Source organism: Brassica napus, chromosome C4 (assembly GCF_020379485.1).
Source record: "Brassica napus cultivar Da-Ae chromosome C4, Da-Ae, whole genome shotgun sequence".
Classification (NCBI taxonomy): domain Eukaryota; kingdom Viridiplantae; phylum Streptophyta; class Magnoliopsida; order Brassicales; family Brassicaceae; genus Brassica; species Brassica napus.
Window position 1 is genome coordinate 56,507,741 of NC_063447.1, and position 20,450 is coordinate 56,528,190.

The 20,450-nt window shown below is 28.8% G+C and overlaps 3 protein-coding genes across 12 annotated transcripts; all 3 read right to left on the reverse strand.

Annotated features, from left to right (window-relative positions):
• Positions 1-12,652: 12,652 nt before the first annotated feature.
• Positions 12,653-15,709, reverse strand: LOC106434807 (ATP-dependent RNA helicase DEAH13-like). 5 transcript variants are annotated; one of them, XR_007322590.1, is made up of 11 exons: positions 15,499-15,544; positions 15,336-15,418; positions 15,162-15,245; positions 15,024-15,079; positions 14,703-14,935; positions 14,321-14,552; positions 14,088-14,199; positions 13,723-13,941; positions 13,494-13,575; positions 12,998-13,257; positions 12,653-12,905 (listed from the first exon to the last, which is right to left on the reverse strand). XR_007322590.1 is itself a non-coding variant. In XM_048754976.1 (11 exons), the coding sequence occupies exons 2-7, from the start codon at positions 15,402-15,404 to the stop codon at positions 14,105-14,107; spliced, it is 690 nt and encodes a 229-aa protein (XP_048610933.1). In that variant the 5' UTR covers positions 15,405-15,418; positions 15,499-15,709; the 3' UTR covers positions 12,653-12,905; positions 12,998-13,257; positions 13,494-13,575; positions 13,723-13,941; positions 14,088-14,104. The 5 variants fall into 5 exon arrangements, 2 of the variants coding, with proteins under 2 accessions (XP_048610933.1, XP_048610934.1); XR_007322591.1 differs by having other exon boundaries at positions 14,088-14,190; positions 15,162-15,235; positions 15,499-15,516; XR_007322589.1 differs by having other exon boundaries at positions 15,162-15,235; positions 15,499-15,516.
• A 1,876-nt stretch (positions 15,710-17,585) lies between these two features.
• Positions 17,586-20,337, reverse strand: LOC106446731. Of its 6 annotated transcripts, none has more exons than XM_048754983.1 (11): positions 20,111-20,337; positions 19,894-20,032; positions 19,468-19,741; positions 19,304-19,394; positions 19,122-19,207; positions 18,971-19,038; positions 18,762-18,867; positions 18,528-18,686; positions 18,320-18,434; positions 18,054-18,239; positions 17,586-17,954 (listed from the first exon to the last, which is right to left on the reverse strand). In XM_048754983.1, the coding sequence occupies exons 8-11, from the start codon at positions 18,623-18,625 to the stop codon at positions 17,775-17,777; spliced, it is 579 nt and encodes a 192-aa protein (XP_048610940.1). In that variant the 5' UTR covers positions 18,626-18,686; positions 18,762-18,867; positions 18,971-19,038; positions 19,122-19,207; positions 19,304-19,394; positions 19,468-19,741; positions 19,894-20,032; positions 20,111-20,337; the 3' UTR covers positions 17,586-17,774. The 6 variants fall into 6 exon arrangements, with proteins under 6 accessions (XP_048610940.1, XP_048610939.1, XP_048610938.1 ...); XM_048754982.1 differs by having other exon boundaries at positions 18,528-18,660; positions 18,942-19,038; XM_048754981.1 differs by having other exon boundaries at positions 18,942-19,038.
• Positions 18,953-20,043, reverse strand: LOC125586210. The gene is made up of 4 exons (XM_048756052.1): positions 19,894-20,043; positions 19,468-19,741; positions 19,332-19,385; positions 18,953-19,038 (listed from the first exon to the last, which is right to left on the reverse strand). The coding sequence occupies exons 1-4, from the start codon at positions 20,041-20,043 to the stop codon at positions 18,953-18,955; spliced, it is 564 nt and encodes a 187-aa protein (XP_048612009.1).
• Positions 20,338-20,450: the final 113 nt, after the last annotated feature.

A 20,450-nucleotide genomic window follows, 5' to 3' on the forward strand; every position in this document is an offset into this window, starting at 1 on the left:
AATATTTATATTTTTAAATTTTTTACATTTTAAAATTATAATAAATATACATTTTATTATACATAATAAACATGGCATTATTACATTTTAATGGGAAATAAAATTACATTTTACGTATAATAAATGTACATTAATATACGTAATATTTACATATATTTAATTTTTACATTAATTTTAAGATATAATTTTAATGTAGTATTTCCATTTTTTAGTTGTGTATTTACTTATTATTTTTTGATGCAAAACTATACAATTTTTTTGTTTAATGTAGTATTAACATTTTTTTATATTATATATTACTTTTTAATGCAGTATTTCCATTTTTTAAATTTTAGTACTTACTTATTATTATTTTTTCATATATTATATATTTACATATTTAAATGTATGTTTACTTATATTTATTTTTTTACATTTTAAGATAGATGTTTAATGTTGTATTTCTATTTTTTGAATTGTGTATTTACTTATTATTATTTTTCGTATATTATATATTTAAATGTATATTTACTTCTATTTCGTAATTACATTTAATTTACATATTTAAATTATAATAATGTGATTTAATGTAATAAGATAATAATAGTAATGATGCCACGTGGCTTCTTTTCGAATAATGGTTCAATGCTGATGTTGTCAACATTGTATATTTTCTTATATTGTATATTTTCATATTCTAATTTTCGAATTTATTTATTTACTTTTTATATGAAATGTTAATATTACATTATAGACAGTTACAAAAAAAAAATAATGACACGTGTCATTTTTTGGGAGAAATGTTTTTGCTGATGTGGACACCTTATGGAGTCTCAAAAAATCTCTTTTGTTAGTATAGATTGTAGATTACTTTTTAAATGTAGTATTTTCATTTTTTAAATTGTGTACTTACTTATTATTATTTTTCATATATTATATATTTAAATATATATTTACTCATATTTAATTTTTACATTTTAAGATAAATGTTTAATGTAGTATTTTCATTTTTTAAATTGTGTACTTACTTATTATTATTTTTTCGTATATTATGTATTTACAAATTTAAATTTAAATTTACTTATATTTCGTATATTATATATTTATATATTTAAATATATATTTACTTATATTTTGTATATTGTATATTTATATATTTAAATGGTAATAATGTGATTTAATGTAATAAGGTAATAATAGTTGTAATGATGTCACGTGGCTTCTTTTCGAATAATGATTTTATGCTGATGTGGACGCTCTATGTTTATTATATATTTAATTTTTACATTTTAAGATAAATATTTAATGTAGTATTTCCATTTTTTAAATTGTGTACTTACTTATTATTATTTTTTCGTATATTACATATTTACAAATTTAAATTTACATTTACTTATATTTCGTATATTATATATTTATATATTTAAATGTATATTTACTTATATTTCGTATATTGTATATTTATATATTTAAATGGTAATAATGTGATTTAATGTAATAGGGTAATAATAGTTGTAATGATGCCATGTGGCTTCTTTTCGAATAATGATTTTATGCTGATGTGGACGCTCTATGGAGCCTCAAAAGGTTCTTTTTATTAGTATAGACTAGGGTTAAACCCGCCATACGGGCGGGTGAACAATTTAAAAAACAACTAAACATATTTCAAATTTTAGTATATATTTGAATATAGCTTTTTATATATAAGTGTTTTCAATCTTTTGTATTAATCTTTAATATTGCAAAAGATTATAATAATAAGATATTATTTTTGCATTTTGGAAAGAGATACAAATTTGATAGTGATATATCATTTAACTAATTATTCACTGTTCAAAACCGAAAAGTAATTTTGTTTTGTTACTTTTAATTCCAAAATGGATAATAAACCAACTGATTATTAAAATATATAATTAAACTAAGTGCGGGCTTATAACTTTATTTTTTATTAATAATTAAATTTTATTTCTAAATTATCAATATCTAATGAATTTACATAATTTTTTTGTTTGTGAAAATATAATGTTAACCTACTTTATTTAAAATTAAAATTACACATTTAAAAAGTGTCACTGTAACTATCATAATTACCATAGTCTAAGAATGAAAGTTTAAACTCAATGAAACAACAGTTCATTAGAGCTTAATGGAGAAAATAACATTATATTCATGTTTTACTGATAAATTTTATTAGATAAATTTCCAAATGTGGTAAATTTCTTCACTTGACGATGTGTTTCATGAGGAAAAAACAAATTCTACTTTATTAATAGAAATTTATTTATTAGATTTTATTAATTTTTAAAAAATAAGAATTATGTTTTGATTATGTAGTAATCACTGTTGTGTTTTTCTTTCAATTTTCATGTGAATATTTTTAAGATTGATCTTGGTAACCACAAAAACAGTATCCATGATATTACTTCTGTTTTCATTTCCATTTGTCGGATTTTGATGAAATGTCAAAAATAATATCGTAAATGGATTTTTTTCCCCGTTCTTATAAATATTTGTTAGTTTTCTGTAGTTTTATATTTTGGATTAGATCATGTAAGATTTTAAATAAATTATTATTTGTTAATTATTTTTCACCAAATTCAAGTTATTCAATGTAATATTTACAAAAATATATATATTGTTTTATTTATTATATCTTACTAATTTTTAAACTGATTTTTATAAGATATTTGTTTTGATTATTTACTAAACCTTCATATTCTTTCGCCTAGTTACTCCTCATGCAGCTAAAAAACTTATATTATTCCTACAATATTTTTGTGCAAGAGAACAAACCAATCATTTACAAAAATTGAAGGAGAAAGTGAAGACACCAATGATGTTCCAGGCCTCTTTGATCTTATTAAAGTTAAGGATGTAAGATGAAACTTCCATTCTAAGCAGCCTTGGAAAACTTACATTCTTCATTCTTGTTAGCTTAAGTTCCATGGCTTTTGAGTTTCTTATTTCTACTTTATTATCAGACTCTAAGCCATACCTCCTTATCAATCAAACTCCCTCACTTTTATCAAACCCGAATTAAGCTTCTTCAACTCAATGTTTTTTCTTATCCATTACCCTGTTGTTCAAAACTTCGGTTACGTTCTCTGCTGCTAACTCGGTCTTCTCTATATGATTATTTTTTTTAACTGCATTTCTTTGCTCGTAAGCACTTCGCGTCAGCAATGTTCTGTATACTCTAATCTTGGTAGCTTGTGTTTTCCACTCCAACCGCAGATTGCGGCTTATCTCTTGCCTAATAAGTTTCATTTTTCTTCCAGAGTTTCCACTGCCCCTAATGATGTTTCTTTTGTTTGCTCTTTTTTCCTCAATCTATCTAACACGTTTCTCTAAGTATTTAGAGTTCTGTAGCTCGAACAGAGTCTCGTGTGTAGAATCTAACTTCAATCTCTCCCAAGTTCTCAGTCCAGGAGCAAATAAAATTGCTAGGCCATGTCCGTTTATTAAATGCAACGACTTAGATGAGCGAGTGAAAGGTCTTCTTCATTGGTCGTTCCGGTGAAACACGGGAAAACGCGGCGATCAAACAATAAGAGAGATCCAAGAGTATTTGTGATGCTAAATAAAACATCAACTCCATTTGTCTTCTTTTTCTCTCGCCAGCGACATGTTTCTCTCTCATCAGCTACTAAAAACACCATTCTCCTTTCTCTCTCTTACATATTTTTCGTTAAATTTTGTGCCGCTGGTTATTGTCATAGTGTTAACTAAAAGAACATGGTCTGAGCACTGTGGGGGACTAAATAAAGTCTATCACTGGTCACTTGCCCTTCCATGACATGAATATGCTGCAAGGTAACTCATTCTATTTGGTACCAATAGGTTATTGGTGCAGCAGGAGCAGTCATGAACCTTCGTTGCAATTCTGTTGGATATAAAGAGAACATAATATGTTAGTTTTTCTATTTATTTTTTTGACATTAAAGGTATATTAATCGTAAGTGCAAGACAAAACATATAAGTTTGTGATGGCTTGATACCTTTCATCAAAGAGAACATCGAACCAGCATGCAAGACCATGCACTCGGGTACACACGAACACTGTAAATTTCAACGGAACATAAATGTCAAAAAATTGTATTTTCCACAAAAATAAATTGGCAGGTGTATAAATTTAGACCATGTCATTCACCAAACAGAGAATAGTGCACACTGAGATTTCTTTTATGTGAAACGGCATGGACAAAAGATTCTGTGATGTTAACGAAATACCATTGAAACAAATTTCATGTATAAAGAAGCTATACACCTATCTAAGTGAAATTTGATACTCACCTGCCAAAGCACACACATAACACACAAATTCACTCTGAACTCTGCTTAACCAATGAATCAGTTAACCCCAATAACTTATTCTTCCTTGTTTTGTTAAAAAAAGCGAGAAGCTTAGTCAAATCATAATCGCATGGCATAAAAATCGACACCGCAAGCTCCACGTACTCGCGGCCTGACAGAAGTGAATATAATCAAATAAAAATCTGTGATTCTGAGATGCTCCAACGCGAAGAACCCCTACAAAGTTAGTGGAGTCATTGTTTGTTTTTTTTTTGCTGAAGTCTTCTTTGATGAGGGGGCAATGGTGTGAGTTCAATGTTGCTGTGTGAATGGTTTTATAGCCATGTTTTTTAGAGGGAAATAAACCGTCTCTTCATATAAAAATATAATATTATTAGTGTAGATTTGGAAATAATAAAAATGTAAAATTATACATTATTTCAGATATTATATTTAATGTAATATTACCATTTCTCTTATTGTATATTTATTTATTCTGTTTTTTTTGTTTTTTTCTCTGATAATTTATATTTACTTATTTTAATTTCTTGTTAATTTTTTGTATATTATGAAACGATAATATTACATTATGGAGATGGAGATAGTTTGTTTTTTGGCTTATTCCGGTCAAATTCAATATTAGTAGGGATTTGGAAATAATAAAAATATAAATGTATACCTTTTTATATATGAAATAGTAATATTACATTATGGAAGATGGTTTGAACCGTAAGAAATAGAAATTGCTTATTTTTGGTTTATTCTGGTCAAAATTATTATTTTTGGTCATATGATTTAATGAGCCACGTGACTTCTTTTGGAAAAAAGATTTGTTTACTAACATGGACACTCCTCTTTGTAAAATTAAATATAAAAATGTAATGTTATTATTTTTCTTATATTGTATATTTTCTTATTCTAAGTTTTGAGTTTATTTATTTAACTTAATATTATCATTTCTTATATTGTATATTTTCTTATTTTAATTTTCATTATTTCTTTAACCTTTTTGTAAACTAAATGTAAAAAAATGTAATATTGTATATTTTCTAATATTGTATATTTTCATATTCTAATTTTCGAATTTATTTAATTAATTTTGTATATGAAATGGTAATATTACATTAAGGACAGTTACAAAAAAAGTAATAATGCCACGTGTCATTTTTCGGGAGAATTTTTTTTCGCTGATGTGGACGCTCTATGGAGCCTCAAAAGGTCTCTTTTATTAGTATAGACTAGGGATTAACCCGGGCTACGCCCGGGATTTTTATTTTTTTTCTACTTTAAGTTGTTAAATTATTTATATATTGATATATATTTATAAAATGTTAAGATGCATGTCATAATTAATATTTATTTTAAAATTTTAACACGTTAAATTAACATATTTTTTACTATTTAAATATTTTTTTGTAATTTTGTTGGCTATATAGTTATCATATTTAGCAAAACTATATGTTGAGTGTTGATATAAATGTTTTAGATATTTAATTAAACTGCAGAGTATATTCGGATCGACCACATACTCAACAATCTGTAGATCCGTAAAAAGAAGGTCGATCTCCTTGGCCAGGTAAGTACAATTTTAGCAAAAATATCTTTGATTTTCAATATTAAATATATAACTATTCTTTTGAATATTGTTTTTTTGAATTGCATTTTTGATTAAATTATTGTATGATAATGTTTATGTAAATATTTTTTGTGATGTTTGAATTTGTGTTGTTCGTATACTTAACCTAGATGATATTAATGTTTAACAATTTATTGTTTTATGGAAATAGAAAATAATGATATATCAAAACGTATCTAATACTTGTTAAATGATAGTATAACGTAAATTACATCCATTATTTAAAAATAAACATTTGTTATTTTTATCTTTTTTTAAATCAGAAATTATTTTTATTTAAAAATATTATTCATATATAATATAATAGTTTAAGTTTGGAAGATTAATCTATATATATAAATTATGTATATTTAAAAAAATAATAATTTAAGAAATTATATATCGAGTAACTGAATAAAAGCTGAATTTCTTATCTTGAAAATCAAATATTTATATTTTTGTCTTCATGTTATACTCACCAATCCATCATTGATATTTATAACTCGGTATGTTTTAAAAAAAACTTAGTTTAAGTAATAAACGAATTTAATAAATTAAATTCATCACATATAATGTTCTGTAAACTATATTTGAAAACTCTCTAAAATTATATTTTAAGCATAATATTACTAATATTTAATTTAATTTATTTTAAGCATAATATATGCTAAACCAACTTAAACTATATTTACAATAGGATCTTCCTAAACCGGTTAATAAACCAAAAACAATACTAAACCAACATGAACCAATACCTGATTCGGCGAGGAAGGAAGTGTTTCGGGATAAACGCTTGAATGGTTATTAACTGTAATGGTTTGATCATGAAAGAGTTAGTATGAATATTAACAATAAAATTATGGATTATGTTAATTTAAATTTGTAAGAATACCTTTGAGTCTATGAAAAGCAATTCAATTCCCATGAATAAGTTTGGCTTTTGGAAGTTGTGGGTTTCCCAACAATGAATCCACCTAACAAAAAGTTTGTTGTTATAAAAAATCTCATTCAAGGTCATTAAAGGTTTTTGGGACGGCAAGAGTTGATAATGGAACCATTTTTTTGCTCGAGTGCTTTGAAGTTTTCCTTGATAGTGTGAGGTTGATGTTGATGGAATAATGAGTTTTATAGGGACTTTCTTGATGTAAAACAATACATTTTTATTTTTTTTGTTTAATGTGGTATTTCCATTTTTATATAATTTACTACGTATTTATTTATTTATTTTAACATTTTAATATAAATATTTAATGTATTATTTCCAATTTTAAAATTTTCCGTATATTGTGTATTTCCATTTTAGACTTTCTTATATAAAATGGTGTATTTCTATTTCTTATACTTTCTATTTACTTAATATCTATATTTTACATTTTAAGATAGATGTTTAAATCTTAATATATTTTTGTCATTTTCAAAAATATGTATTTAATTATTATTATTATTTGCATATATTATATATCAATTAATATATATATATTTTATATTTTAAGATTTAAATTAAATTTAATATAATTTTTTTATTTATTTATTATTTATTTTTCTTTATATTATGTATTTTTATTTATTATATTTTATATTTACGTAATATCTATATTTTACATCTTAAGATAGATGTTTAAATCTTAATGCACTTTTTTATTTTTTTATTGTGTATTTTCCTTTCTTATACTTTCTATTTGTTTAATATCTATATTTTACATTTTAAGATAGATGTTTAAATCTTAATGTACTTTTTTCATTTTATTAAATTGTTTATTTACTTATATTATAAAGCTACTTAATATCTATATTTTACATTTTAATATAAATTTTTAATGCTTAATGTATTTTTCCTATTTTTTAAATTGTGTATTTACTTATTATTATTATATATATAATTCATATATTATATATTTACATTAATTACTTATTATTTATTTTCCTTATATTGTGTATTTTCATTTCTTATACTTTCTATTTACTTAATATTTATACTTGAAATTTTAAGATAGATGTACATTTTAAGATAGATGTTTAAATCTTAATGTACTTTTTCCATTTTTTAAAATGTTTATTTCCATTTCTTATATTTTTTATTTACGTAGTATCTATATTTTATATTTTAAAATATATATTAAAATCTTAATGTATATTTTCCATTTTTTTAAATTGTGTATTTACTTATATTATATATTTTACATTTTAAGATAGATGTTTAATGCTTAATGAACTTTTTCCATTTTTGAAAACAATTGTGTATTTACTTATTATTATATATATAATTCATATATTATATATTTACATTATTTACTTATTATTTATTGTCCTGTATATGTATTTCCATTTCTTGTACTTTTTATTTACTTAATATCTCTATTTTACATTTTAAAATAGATGTTTAAATCTTAATGTATGTTTTCCATTTTTTTTAAATTGTATATTTCCATTTGTTATACTTTCTATTTACGTAATATCTATAGTTTAAATTTTAAAATACATTTTTAAATCTTAATGTAATTTTCCATTTTTTAAATTGGGTATTTACTTATATTATATATTTACTTATTATTTATTTTTCTTTATATTGTGTATTTTTATTTCTTATACTTTCTATTTACTAATAATTTTATATTTTAAGATAGATTTACATTTTAAGATAGATGTTTAAATACTAATGTACTTTTTCCATTTTTTTAAATTGTGTATTTCCTTTTCTTATACTTTTTATTTGAGTAATATCTATATTTTACATTTTAAGATAGATGTTTAAATCTTAATATACTTTTTCTATTGTTTTTAAGTTGTGTATTTCTTTTTCTTATACTTTCTATTTACTTAATATATATATTTTACATTTTAAGATAGATGTTTAATATTTAATGTACCCTTTCCATTTTAAAAACTTTGTGCATTTACTTATTATTGTATATATAATTCGTATATTTATATATTTATAATATTTACTTATTATTTATTTTTCTATATATTGAGTATTTCTCTTTCTTATAATTTATATTTAGTTAATATCTATATTTTATATTTTAAGATAGATGTTTAAATCTTAATGTAATTTTCCATTTTTAATGTAAAACGGCAATGTTTAATAGAAGAACTTGGACAAATAGTCAAATAATTATATTTATGTTTTTTTTTTATAAAATGGTAATGTTATATTATGGAGATAAGCCTTTTTTTTAAGTGAAAAATGGTAATCTTACATATGTTTAAAGTAGTTTTTCTATTTTTTATATTGTATGTTTACATATTATTTTTTTAAAATAAATGTAAAATTGTAATCTTACATATATTTAATATTTCCATTTTTTATGTTGTATGTTTACATATATTTATTATTTTCGAAATTATATATAATTTTTTTTTATAAAGCGGTAATGTTACATTATGGAGATAAGCCGTCTTTTTTTTTAAGTGAAAAAAGGTAATCTTACATATGTTTAATGTAGTTTTTCCATTTTTATGTTGTATGTTTATATATTATTTATAATTTTCGAAAATTAGTAATATTAAAATGTAAAACTATATTTTATGCCACGTGTCATTTTTCGGGAGAAGTTTTTTTTGCTGATGTGGACGCTCTACGGAGCCTCCAAAGCTCCATTTTATTAGTATAGATAAATGTAAAATTGTAATCTTACATATGTTTAATATTTCCATTTTTTATGTTGTATGTTTACATATATTTATTTTTTTTGAAATTATATATAATTTTTTTTTTTTTAATAAAGTGGTAATGTTACATTATGGAGATAAACCGTCTTTTTTTTAAGTGAAAAATGGTAATCTTACGTATGTTTAATGTAGTTTTTCAATCTTTTATGCTGTATGTTTACATATTATTTATAATTTTTGAAAATTAGTAATATTAAAATGTAAAATTATATTTTATGTCACGTGTCATTTTTCGGGAAAATTTGTTTTCGCTGATGTGGACGCTCTCTGGGGCCTCAAAAGGTCCATTTTATTAGTATAGATTAGTGGCTCCGTGCTTCACACGGATTTGTTTTTTTTTTCTTCATATATTTTTCAACGGGTTATTGTATAATTTTGTTTAATTTATATTATGTTTTTGTGATTATTCTTTATGTGGTTTTTCCTTTATTCTTGTTATCATCTCTCCAATTTCTTTTGACCAATTATCTGATGTGAGTAAATACGAAAAAATGGGTGAAAGAAAATGTGAGAACTAGGCTGATGTATTAAAAAAGTTAGAGCTACTACGATAAAATAACAGTTTAAGAATGGAATATAGCGTCTTTTATATGTAGATGATATGTATTCTTTGTTAACTTTGGAATATGTGCATGTAATCTCATAAGCATTATCCATAGTAGAATCTGCCTTATAGTATGGTAACACATGTCTTAACTTATACGTGTCGAAACTAAATGAATTTGTCAGATGTAATATTTTCGCAAATAACAAGTCACAATCAGTGTTTCGAGGAGTTTATGTCAGAAAGGGACCCCACCCGAATCTTAAAAAAAACTCTCATTTTCGAAACACCAAGGATACTCCGCAACTGGGTCCCACGAAAATAAAGTTAACGTACACAAATTAATCTCAAGTCCTTATTAAGGGATAATTAAATACATAAAATTAGTACTATACTATACTTGTTTTAATGACTATCTGATTGAAGACAACCTGTCCAACTTCTTCTTTTTGTTTGTTTGATTCTTATCAATCTTCGAGATCATTCTCTGATTCTATAGTTTCCTCTCTAATAAACAAAAAGATAAAGTGCTAATTATTGCATACTAGGATCGGCCCGCGCTACGCGCGGGATGTGATGTATTGTTTTTATCCAAAATTAAAATTTTGTGTAAAAAGAAATATAATGGGTAATGTTTTTATTTTGTAAATACTTATTATAGTATAAACTCTACAAAGTAATACTTGAAAAATTAATAATCTGTATAAATTATTAAATTTTACCGGTCCCAACTTGGGCCGGTTTAAAATTTGACACAAATCAATAAAATAATAATGTAATATATTTTAAAAAAATTCTGTGTAAATATATTATCCCATTAAAATTTGACACAAATCAATAAAATAATAATGTAATATATTTTAAAAAAATTCTGTGTAAATATATTATCCCATTAAAATTATAAATTAATAATTTATATGTATACATATTTTATATAAGTAAGAACTTACTCTTATATTGTTTGTTTTATATTCACAATTGAATTATCTTTAAATTTTCTTAACATTTAATATATTTTTGATGAGATTTAGTAATATTATATCTAAAATCACATTTAAGGTTCTATGCAATATATATTATATACACCAAATAATATAATAATATTAATATAAATTTCAAATTTCAAAAAATTACAATTCATGTATATACATTAAAATCAAATATGTTTCTTATCTTAGAATAAATAAATTTTAAAATAAGAAATCCAAATAAAAAAACTTTTATAAATTAATATCTCTATAAATTAATAAAATTTCAAAGTCCCAACATTATTAATTTATAGAGGTTCTACTGTATGTAGTAGAATATTATTGGCTAGGTTTTTTTTCCGGTGATACACACCTGTTTTTTGATTATTCTTTGAACTGGTAATTTAAATACATGGTTTTACTGCTAATTTGTTTCTTAAAGAGTTTTCTAAATTTAGGATATTTAAGAATAGATTTATAAATATATTAATTTTATTTCACTCACACATCATTTGCTCTCGGAATTATCAAATATAAGTAAAATTTGAATATACACATGAAAATAAATTAATTTTTTACATAGAAGTATTGTATAACCTTGTATTATTATTTTTTCGTTAGAAAAACTTTGCAATAATATAATTTTAATGTTTTACATTGGAAGAGGATACACATAGAAATTGTATAGTTAACATTTATTATCTTTTGAAAATTTAAATGTGGATTTGTTTTGTTACACAGAATTTTTAGTAGAGACAAACAAAAATATAATTACGTAAATCTAATACATTTTCAAGAGTGACGCCTTATAATTGAGATCATAAGATATCAAGTATATTTGGCTTATTCCATTTGACAGAACATAGTTTTAAAAATATAGGCTTTCTTTCTTCGAGATTAGCCACCTATTTTTCTGTATCATCATCTTTGATCCTTTGCCTCTGCTCCAAATACTGAATCTTATAATGTGACTGTTCGAGTTGCAACCCAAGATGGGATTTACATCTCTGTAACTCTGTCACATCTATTATTGGTACATCTTTAACATTATGCGCCTTCTCTTCAAGCTGTGCTTCTTGTCTCTGCAGCTCAACCACCAGATTTGCTTAGTCATAGTTTACCTGTTGTCTTCTTTTTTTTTTTTTTCTGAAACATGAGTCTAGCATTTGTTAGTTTAAGTTGGGCTCAAACTGTGCTTTCTCCTTTAGAAACTCTGTTCCTGATTAACTTTAAGAAAGAGAGTAAGAGAAGTATGTATAAGCAATCAGTAACTCAGGAGCACATCACATAAAAGCTTCGATAGTGTTGCCTTGAAGACTGTTCCAATTATCGAGGGCTCATAAGAAGACAGAAACAGGAAGTCTTGTGTTTTTTTTCAGATTTCGTATTTTAATCACACTCCCGAACGGAATCTTGTTGTATGTAAGATGGAACCAGAATTAGTTTTCAAAAGGAACCTTGCTGTATATAATATGAAATCAGAAATTAGTTTTCAAATATTATTATTCCCTTAGAATTTCGTAATGTAACTCCTTTCTTTATGTCTGTTCTTCTCTCTTTGCTTATTAATATATCCAAAACTTAAGAAAAAGGAAGTAAATGCTTTAGTTCTAGATTTCACATTGATTTTGATCTGAAATAAATTTACAGGAGATAGATCAGAACATAAGGAAAATAAATAAATATAGAAGTAAATTGGAAAACCTATAAAAGGTTATTCACTACGCCTCATGATTTTGTCTGCAAAGATAACAGAATCATTCCAAGCAACTATGTTAAAAGCTAAACCTTGAAGTACTCTTGAACGGCTCTTCAACAACTCTCTCGTAACATCCTGCCAACACAACATCAATAATATTACTATGGTTAGTGTTTAGTAACTATTTCAATCAAACTTATATACTTTACTTTCTTGAGTTTGTTTACCTTATTTTACAGAATCTTGCATATACAATTGAGATAATCCAAGGCAACAATGTTTCAAACAATAGAGCAGAATCTCTGCTCTCTCAGCCGTAACATAGTTACTGAACGTAACATAAACCTTTGGAAGATTTGCCATGTAAGACACTAATGATGCTGCTGTTGATAGCCATTGCAGCTTTGTGTATATGATTACTACTCTCTTTACGTTCATTGCGACGGCTGACTTAATGAGGGAGACATAAACCAAGATTCATATTCACCTGTATAAGAACAGTTGCGAGAAGTCTTAACGACTGATGATTTGGAGCAGCTTATAAAGAAAAATATCCAGAAGTTTCTTCGGAGCATCCTATAACACACTAATAGGATTCTATACAAAACCATATTTAAGTTTATTTTCAAGCAAGCATCATTGATAGAAAAGAAAAGCAATTGTATATGAGAACATTTAGATTTCCATTCAGAATAAAGTGTCTATAAATTGATGGATGCTTACCTCTTTAGGTGTAAATAACTAAATCTGAACTTGCAAAGTATTCTTTAGGACTAAATCTAAATCAGTACATACAGAGAGACACCTAAAAAACATATAGATACACATAGCTGGTTAGTCTTTTCTTCAATCATCTATAATTGTAATGTTAAAAACGTAGTACTTACGACCACTGCTTAAAATTAACTCAGTAAGAGAAAACAGAGATCAAAGGTATGGTGGATGGGTTTACCCTAAGGTTGGAGTTGCGAAGAGGAAGAAAAGAGACTGTTTGAGAGGAACCAGCGCAAGCTTGTACACCACGCGGTTTCTGACTCCCAACACCGATGTAGCTGAAGCAAAATCACCATCTACACAGTATTTGCATGCTGATCACCGTCATTCCGTCAACCACATGGCCACTGCTCCCCTAGATCTTATTACCAGGAGGGATATATTATATCAACTGAACCTGAATAATAAATACACGATTGTTATAATGATTAGAAAATCCAGATTACGTAAATGTTTCAGGGAATTAGGAAGCTAAATAAATTGGAAGATGACCGGCGCATGTATGAAGAAATACTCTGTTTTCACAGATGCGAATGTACGTACATAAATGTTACATGGAATTAGGAAGCCAAATAAGTTGGAGGATGACTGGTGGGTGTATGAAGAATGCCTCTGTAGCTTAAAGATCTTTTAAAATCTATGCTGCCTGCAATCACTGCGATCAATAGGTTCTCGTCAGTACGTGTGAACATAGACAGATTGAACATGATGACTGTTAAAGTGAAACAAATTATCTTACGTACATTTGAGATGGAAAACAGAGTCTACAAAATTACCTTAACTTCACAGATTTATCCCATCGTTTATAAACTTATAGATGAGTTCTCGCCAATCTTTTTGTCGCACCTACCTTTGAAACCGACTCCTTGACTGAGGTGAACACCAAGCTCATGAGCCACCCTCTCGGCAGTGGCGAGGACGGACAGCAACACGACGTGGCTGTGTAATACCAATAACCCCACTTCGAGAATTAACTTGCTTTGAACCAAAACCAGCTTCATAAAGGAACTGAAAGATTCAGAAACAGGATTAGACATGAACAAAACCACTAACCCGAGGAACTTAAGTGGTCTTACAGCAACCGGTTTTCTAGAAATAGTAACCAATCAAACGAAACACACATATCATAGCCGAAATTTTTTTAAAAAATTCACAAACCATTCTTCTTCACGGGACTCTTCAGCAGAGATTATCATTACTTTGGAATCGAGTTCATTGGGATGAATAAGTTGGTGAGAATCAGTATGAAGAGTTGGGATATGGATTTCAGGTGTGGTAGGCTCGTCCATACATGAATCAGAGTTGTCATTTTCCTTGACTGGTTCATCAGACAAAACACCAGCTTTAGATAGTTGCATTGGTCTCATGCGTTTCTCCAGCTTCTTATCAGACTGAAATACACAAAAGGAGATTCAGAACAACACCATTGACTAAACGTTTTTAACAAAGAGAGAAACTGTGGTTGCTTGCTTACTCTACCTATGGCTTTTGAAGATTGGAAAAGCGAAGACACATCCTGAGATATTTTATACTTGCTGCAGAGAAACTCAATATCAAACTCACATAAACAAAAGATGATGAATGAATTGGGAACTGAAGAAAAGAGTGTAAGCATACTCTAACAACTTGGAAGTTTTTGCAGAGAGGAGCTCTTTCTCCCTGTCTTCCTCAAGTTTCTTCAGCTTCCGTTTCTGAGATTTGCTTAAACATTTGTTTACAGGTATTAATCAGGTAGATAGAACTACTTGCAAAAATCTTATTACTATGATTAGGGTTTATCTAACACCTAACCTTGTTGGGTCCTTTATTATGCTTCTTCCTTGGAGGCATTAAATCTAAGATCGAATCGTCTCCCTTCATGCTTTGTCGATAAACTGAAAAAAGAAGAAGAAGAAGGCAAAGATCAATTTAAAGACAAAATTATAGCAGAGAGAGAGAGAGAGCCACATCGTACACCGGGTTGAGCCACTAAATCTCTCCAACCTCCATTCATGGAGTCAGAGAAGTCGTCAGAGATCGAACAATAGGATGAACCCTAAAAGGCTATGGGAGACGGATGAAGACGTAAGGTTTTCTTTTGCCAAAAAACATAAGGTTTCTCTGAATGAATTGAAGCGCTGCCGTTTGGGGTGATTAGGACACGTGTCACAATCACAGAAGTCGACTTTCTGATGTGGCGGATGACGTGGAGGCACCAGGATGGAGAGAACTGTACTTTATATTTTCAAAAATATATTTATAATAATATAATTTATCATTTATTTCCATAAAGATTCACCCTTATAATTTTTTATATTTTTAAATATATATTTTTAATTATACTAATGGTGTTATTTTATTGGTTGAACTGATTATAATTTGCAAGAAATACCTAAAGGTTGAATTCTCTACTTTCGTGCATGGACAGTGGAGCACGTTAACTTTAATATATGATTTCCGAACTTGCATTTTGTGTAATTAAGGCCAAGTTTAATATTGTGTTTCTAACAAAATACTGCACTGGTGGTCTCTTTGATCTGTCTGAGGGGATTAATATACATCATGATGAAACTATAACTTCCGTGGACTTTCGAACGGTAAATGTATTGTTAATATTCTAAGCCCAAGAGTCATCCTTTTATTATTATGGATTATAAGAAGCCCAAATTGCAGAACTGCTTACTTGTGCCACAAGATATGAGTTCCTGATAATTATGTAATTATTATGTAATTATGTAAATGTAAGATTAACTTTTATGCATTTTAATATGAATAATTAAATAAATGTGCATATGTATAACAGGATTAGAATATAGTTTAATAGATATGGAATTAGCAGCTATCAGAATTTCTTTATAATTTCTTTAAAGTAAACATGAAACAATGCAGAAAAAAAAAAAAAAAAAAACAGTAGTAATTGGAACATGCATGGAAATGGAAATACTAAAAAAGGTAAACTTAGGTAAGTTGTTAGCAACGGGCCTGTCTAGCTGATTGTGTTGCATTTCCTTGTTGGTCACCTAATGGAATGTACGAACAGGAACGGTATACATGAGATAATGTGGCATAAATTGTGATGAAGGCAAAGACAGATTATTCTCAAACTTAAAATCTGTATACGTGAATATCACGTACCAGCACTGGAGCCACCTGTTGCGTTTGCGATGTTCGTGGTATCAGCATGAGTACACAAACCTCTATCAGGGGTGACCCTCAACTCAGTGGAGCCAGATGTTTGAGCTTTCGTACGTGATTTCTTTACCATCACTCAAAAAGCTCTCACAGACGAAGGAGAAATGGAAGGTCTACTAAGCTAGAGAAAGATAACCTTGGCTCCCAATGTTTATTACCTAAACCGTTTCATAAGTGTCACTGTGCAAGTGAGAGGTCAGATATAATTTGTTAATTAGCCGAAATTAATGCCTCCGTTAATGTCGAATTAATTGGTCGACATACGCTACGAAATATATATTTATATTCTTTCATATTCCGTACTAAGGTTCTACTATGTAGCTTACATAATTTAGTGTAAATCTGTCAAAATAACTAAAGCTGTATTATTTAAATACACCTTATCAAGGTTGCACTTTGTTACACTCCCTCTCATAAGTTAGATCATCAAATAATTTCAAAAATTGTATGTTTTTTGAACAATCATTATTGTAATAAATCAATACTCCAGAAAATAGTATATGGAGCTACTTGATTCATACCAAGGTTTTACCATGCCACATTATCTTTCACTAAATCACTCTCCAATAAGTATTTTCTGAGCGAATCCGTTGAATATATTCATAAGGTAGAATCTCAAACAATCCCGAACAATTGTTTTTTAACTAATTCCCGAAACATTGTTTAATATATGAACAATCAATACTTTTCAATATACCAACATTTCAGAGATAAGTGTACGGAGCTACTTGAGCAATTCACAATATATACGTAATTCTTATGTTCTGTTCGAATCTATCAAGATCAACCATAACTATACGTATGAATCTGACGGCAAACACTAAATCCCGTATGAATAGTGTATGGAAGCCATGGTTTATATCTAACCAATAAAAAAAACAATATATATAGGAGAATGAATATAAATAGTATTTATAATAATGAGAATTGTCTGTCAAGTAACTGGTAACTAAAAGACAAAGCTGAAACAGATATGACCAAACACGCGAAAAAACTACAGATTAATAAGAAACATTATTCAAAACCAGAAACTCCAAACATAACTTCTGATATCTCATCTCAAACAACACGTGCTTTCTTGGCCTCCTTATTAGCTGGGTGGACAATATTCTCAGGCGCAAGACCATCTGTGTTGTCGTCACCATTCTTAGCTGCATCAATACTGCTCTCTCCAGTTTCCGTCTGAACAGGAACTGGACTACCATCTGGCTTGTCATCATCATCAGCATCGTCTCCCCCCTAATCCATTCGCACGGTTTAAAAAATTACTAAAATCACATATGAATTGACGTCAAAGAATACTGACAGATGATCAAAGCATAGCAAACACATTCTTACATCGACAACAAAGTCAGGAACTGGAATACGCTCATGCTCGTTGAGAATGCGGGTGATGGTGAATGTCTGATGATGAGCAGTGAAGTTACATGCACTAACCCTGACTTGGAATGTGAATGTTTTTCCTTCCATGTCCGTGATAAATGGAGGCACCACAGCATCCTTAGGATTCACTCCTTCCTCAGCCTGCGAGCCAAATTGAAGTCACACTTATGTAAGCAGCTATCTAATTATATCATGTATAAGAAGATGAATGCATATCTTACCAACATCTGACCGGCTTCACTTGCTCTGAGGTTGTGTAGCTTAGTCATCACCCCATCAAAACACACGAACACACCTTCAGCAGTATCATCAGCAATTGCCAACTCAACACGATAGCTGTATGATAATGGAGAAACAAATGCTAAGTCAAGCACTATCACGTACATAAATGCGTATATATATTTTTTATAATTACACTACAATACGTACCGAAGAACTCCGACAGCATTGGTATTACTGCATCGCGTACACTGCAAAGCAGAGACTGTACGCTGCAATTTTTTTACTGCATTTAGAGCAGGCAACATAACACCAGCCCTTGTCCACGTCGAGCCGAACAAATCTACCAGTGCAGATGAAGTCAATTTCCTACCCATGGTATATAAAGATCATATATCGATACACACGATCCAAAAATTAATAGACCATCGCCAAATATGATACCTGTGATGTAGCAGAGGTTATAAAATTATTTAGCTCCGAGACGGTCAGAGTCTCCACCTTCGCATATCCTTTCAGTAATGGTGCGGCAGATGGGACCCCAGTGTCTCTACCGACCAAACAAAACAATTATCCAAAACTCAGGTAACTTGGAATTTATGGATGTGTACGTAGACACTCAACTGCTGATAAACTTAAGTGTAGAAGTAAACTTCTCCTGCGTTGGTCTCCTTGTCAAAGTAGATGTGTGTCCCTGATGTTGCATTGAGGAACAAACCACCTACAGATCATATCATATAGTTAGATTATAATGTAATTATATATCTCAGACAAATATTTGAACCAACCGAGAGACCACATTACCTCTAGATCATCATTCATGTCTTCAAGTTTTTTTATGGAAAGACACAGCCTGAGCGTCAAAGATGCTTAGAATGACATTCGCACCACTGCAAAGAAGCATATTTAAACAATATATTAATTTGAATTCTAAACGGTGTAATTATATAAAGGAAATTTTGAAAAAGCAAAAGATTAAAAAATACTTATCAAGCTTGATAGTTGCCATGATACGGTCCTTCTCTCCAAGAGTGTCGTTAACGGTACTCTTAACAGCTGTGATCTCACCTATAATGTCTTTGAGAGACACAATAGCACTAATCAGTAGCATGTTCGATAAAAAGGATCATCCCAACATATTTAAACCTACCCGGGAGCTGTGTGTTTGTGTTAGCCAATCCGGCTAACTCAGAATGATTGCAGAACCGGAAGCCTTCTTGTGGCAAAGGCGAAACCGGCTCTGTTAACTCATCAAAATCGGTTAAATCACTAAACCGGAGCAGCAAAGGAGAGTCGGTGAGACGGTAATTCTGAGCACACCGGGCAACATCGAAACCAGATATAGAAAACATCTTTCCGGCTGCGAGCTTAGACCGGAATCTCGGAAGGCGGTTATCATAGATGGTGGCATGCATTATGGTCGACTGCACCGTATTGACATAACACAGAAACAAAACTCAGCCAGATGATCGAAGCCAAAATATATAAAACAGCAAACAAAAGAATTAAAAACAAAATTCAGACAGATGATCGAAGCCAAAATTTATAAAACAGCAAACAAAAAATAAGAACTTACATTAACGTCGATCAAGAGCATGTCAACCCACATCAACTCGCCGCCGCGTTTCACATTCCGGGATTCCCAGTATCGCAAGAGTCTCGCCTCGACGACGGATGAACACTTGCCGCCGGCCTTCAAATCTGAGAAGAAAACTCTGGTAGCCATATCACAGTGGATTAGAAAGATTTGAGATTTACGAAGAGAGTATGAGTTCGAAGAGAGCAACACTCACATCTATTTATACTGCTTTGAAACCGCCTTTCGCAAACCATTGAGAATGGATCGTGGAGGGGACAATCAATTTGATTCCATTAATAGAACCATTTCAGATCGAAGTAAGAAACTCGAAAGTCCCTCATCGCCGCCGCATCGAAGAGGAAGAACGCATCGAAGAGGAAGAAGGGGTTGTTTTTTTTTTCTCCGGATTAGGGCTGGCGCTTTGTTGAACAAAAAAAAAGGGCTGGCGCTTCTCTCCTGGGAACATAAAACACAAAGGGCCAACAACAAAAAGCCCATGTCACGACCCAAACCCAACTTGCGTCACTTTCGTTTAAATGAAACGCAGTGCAGAG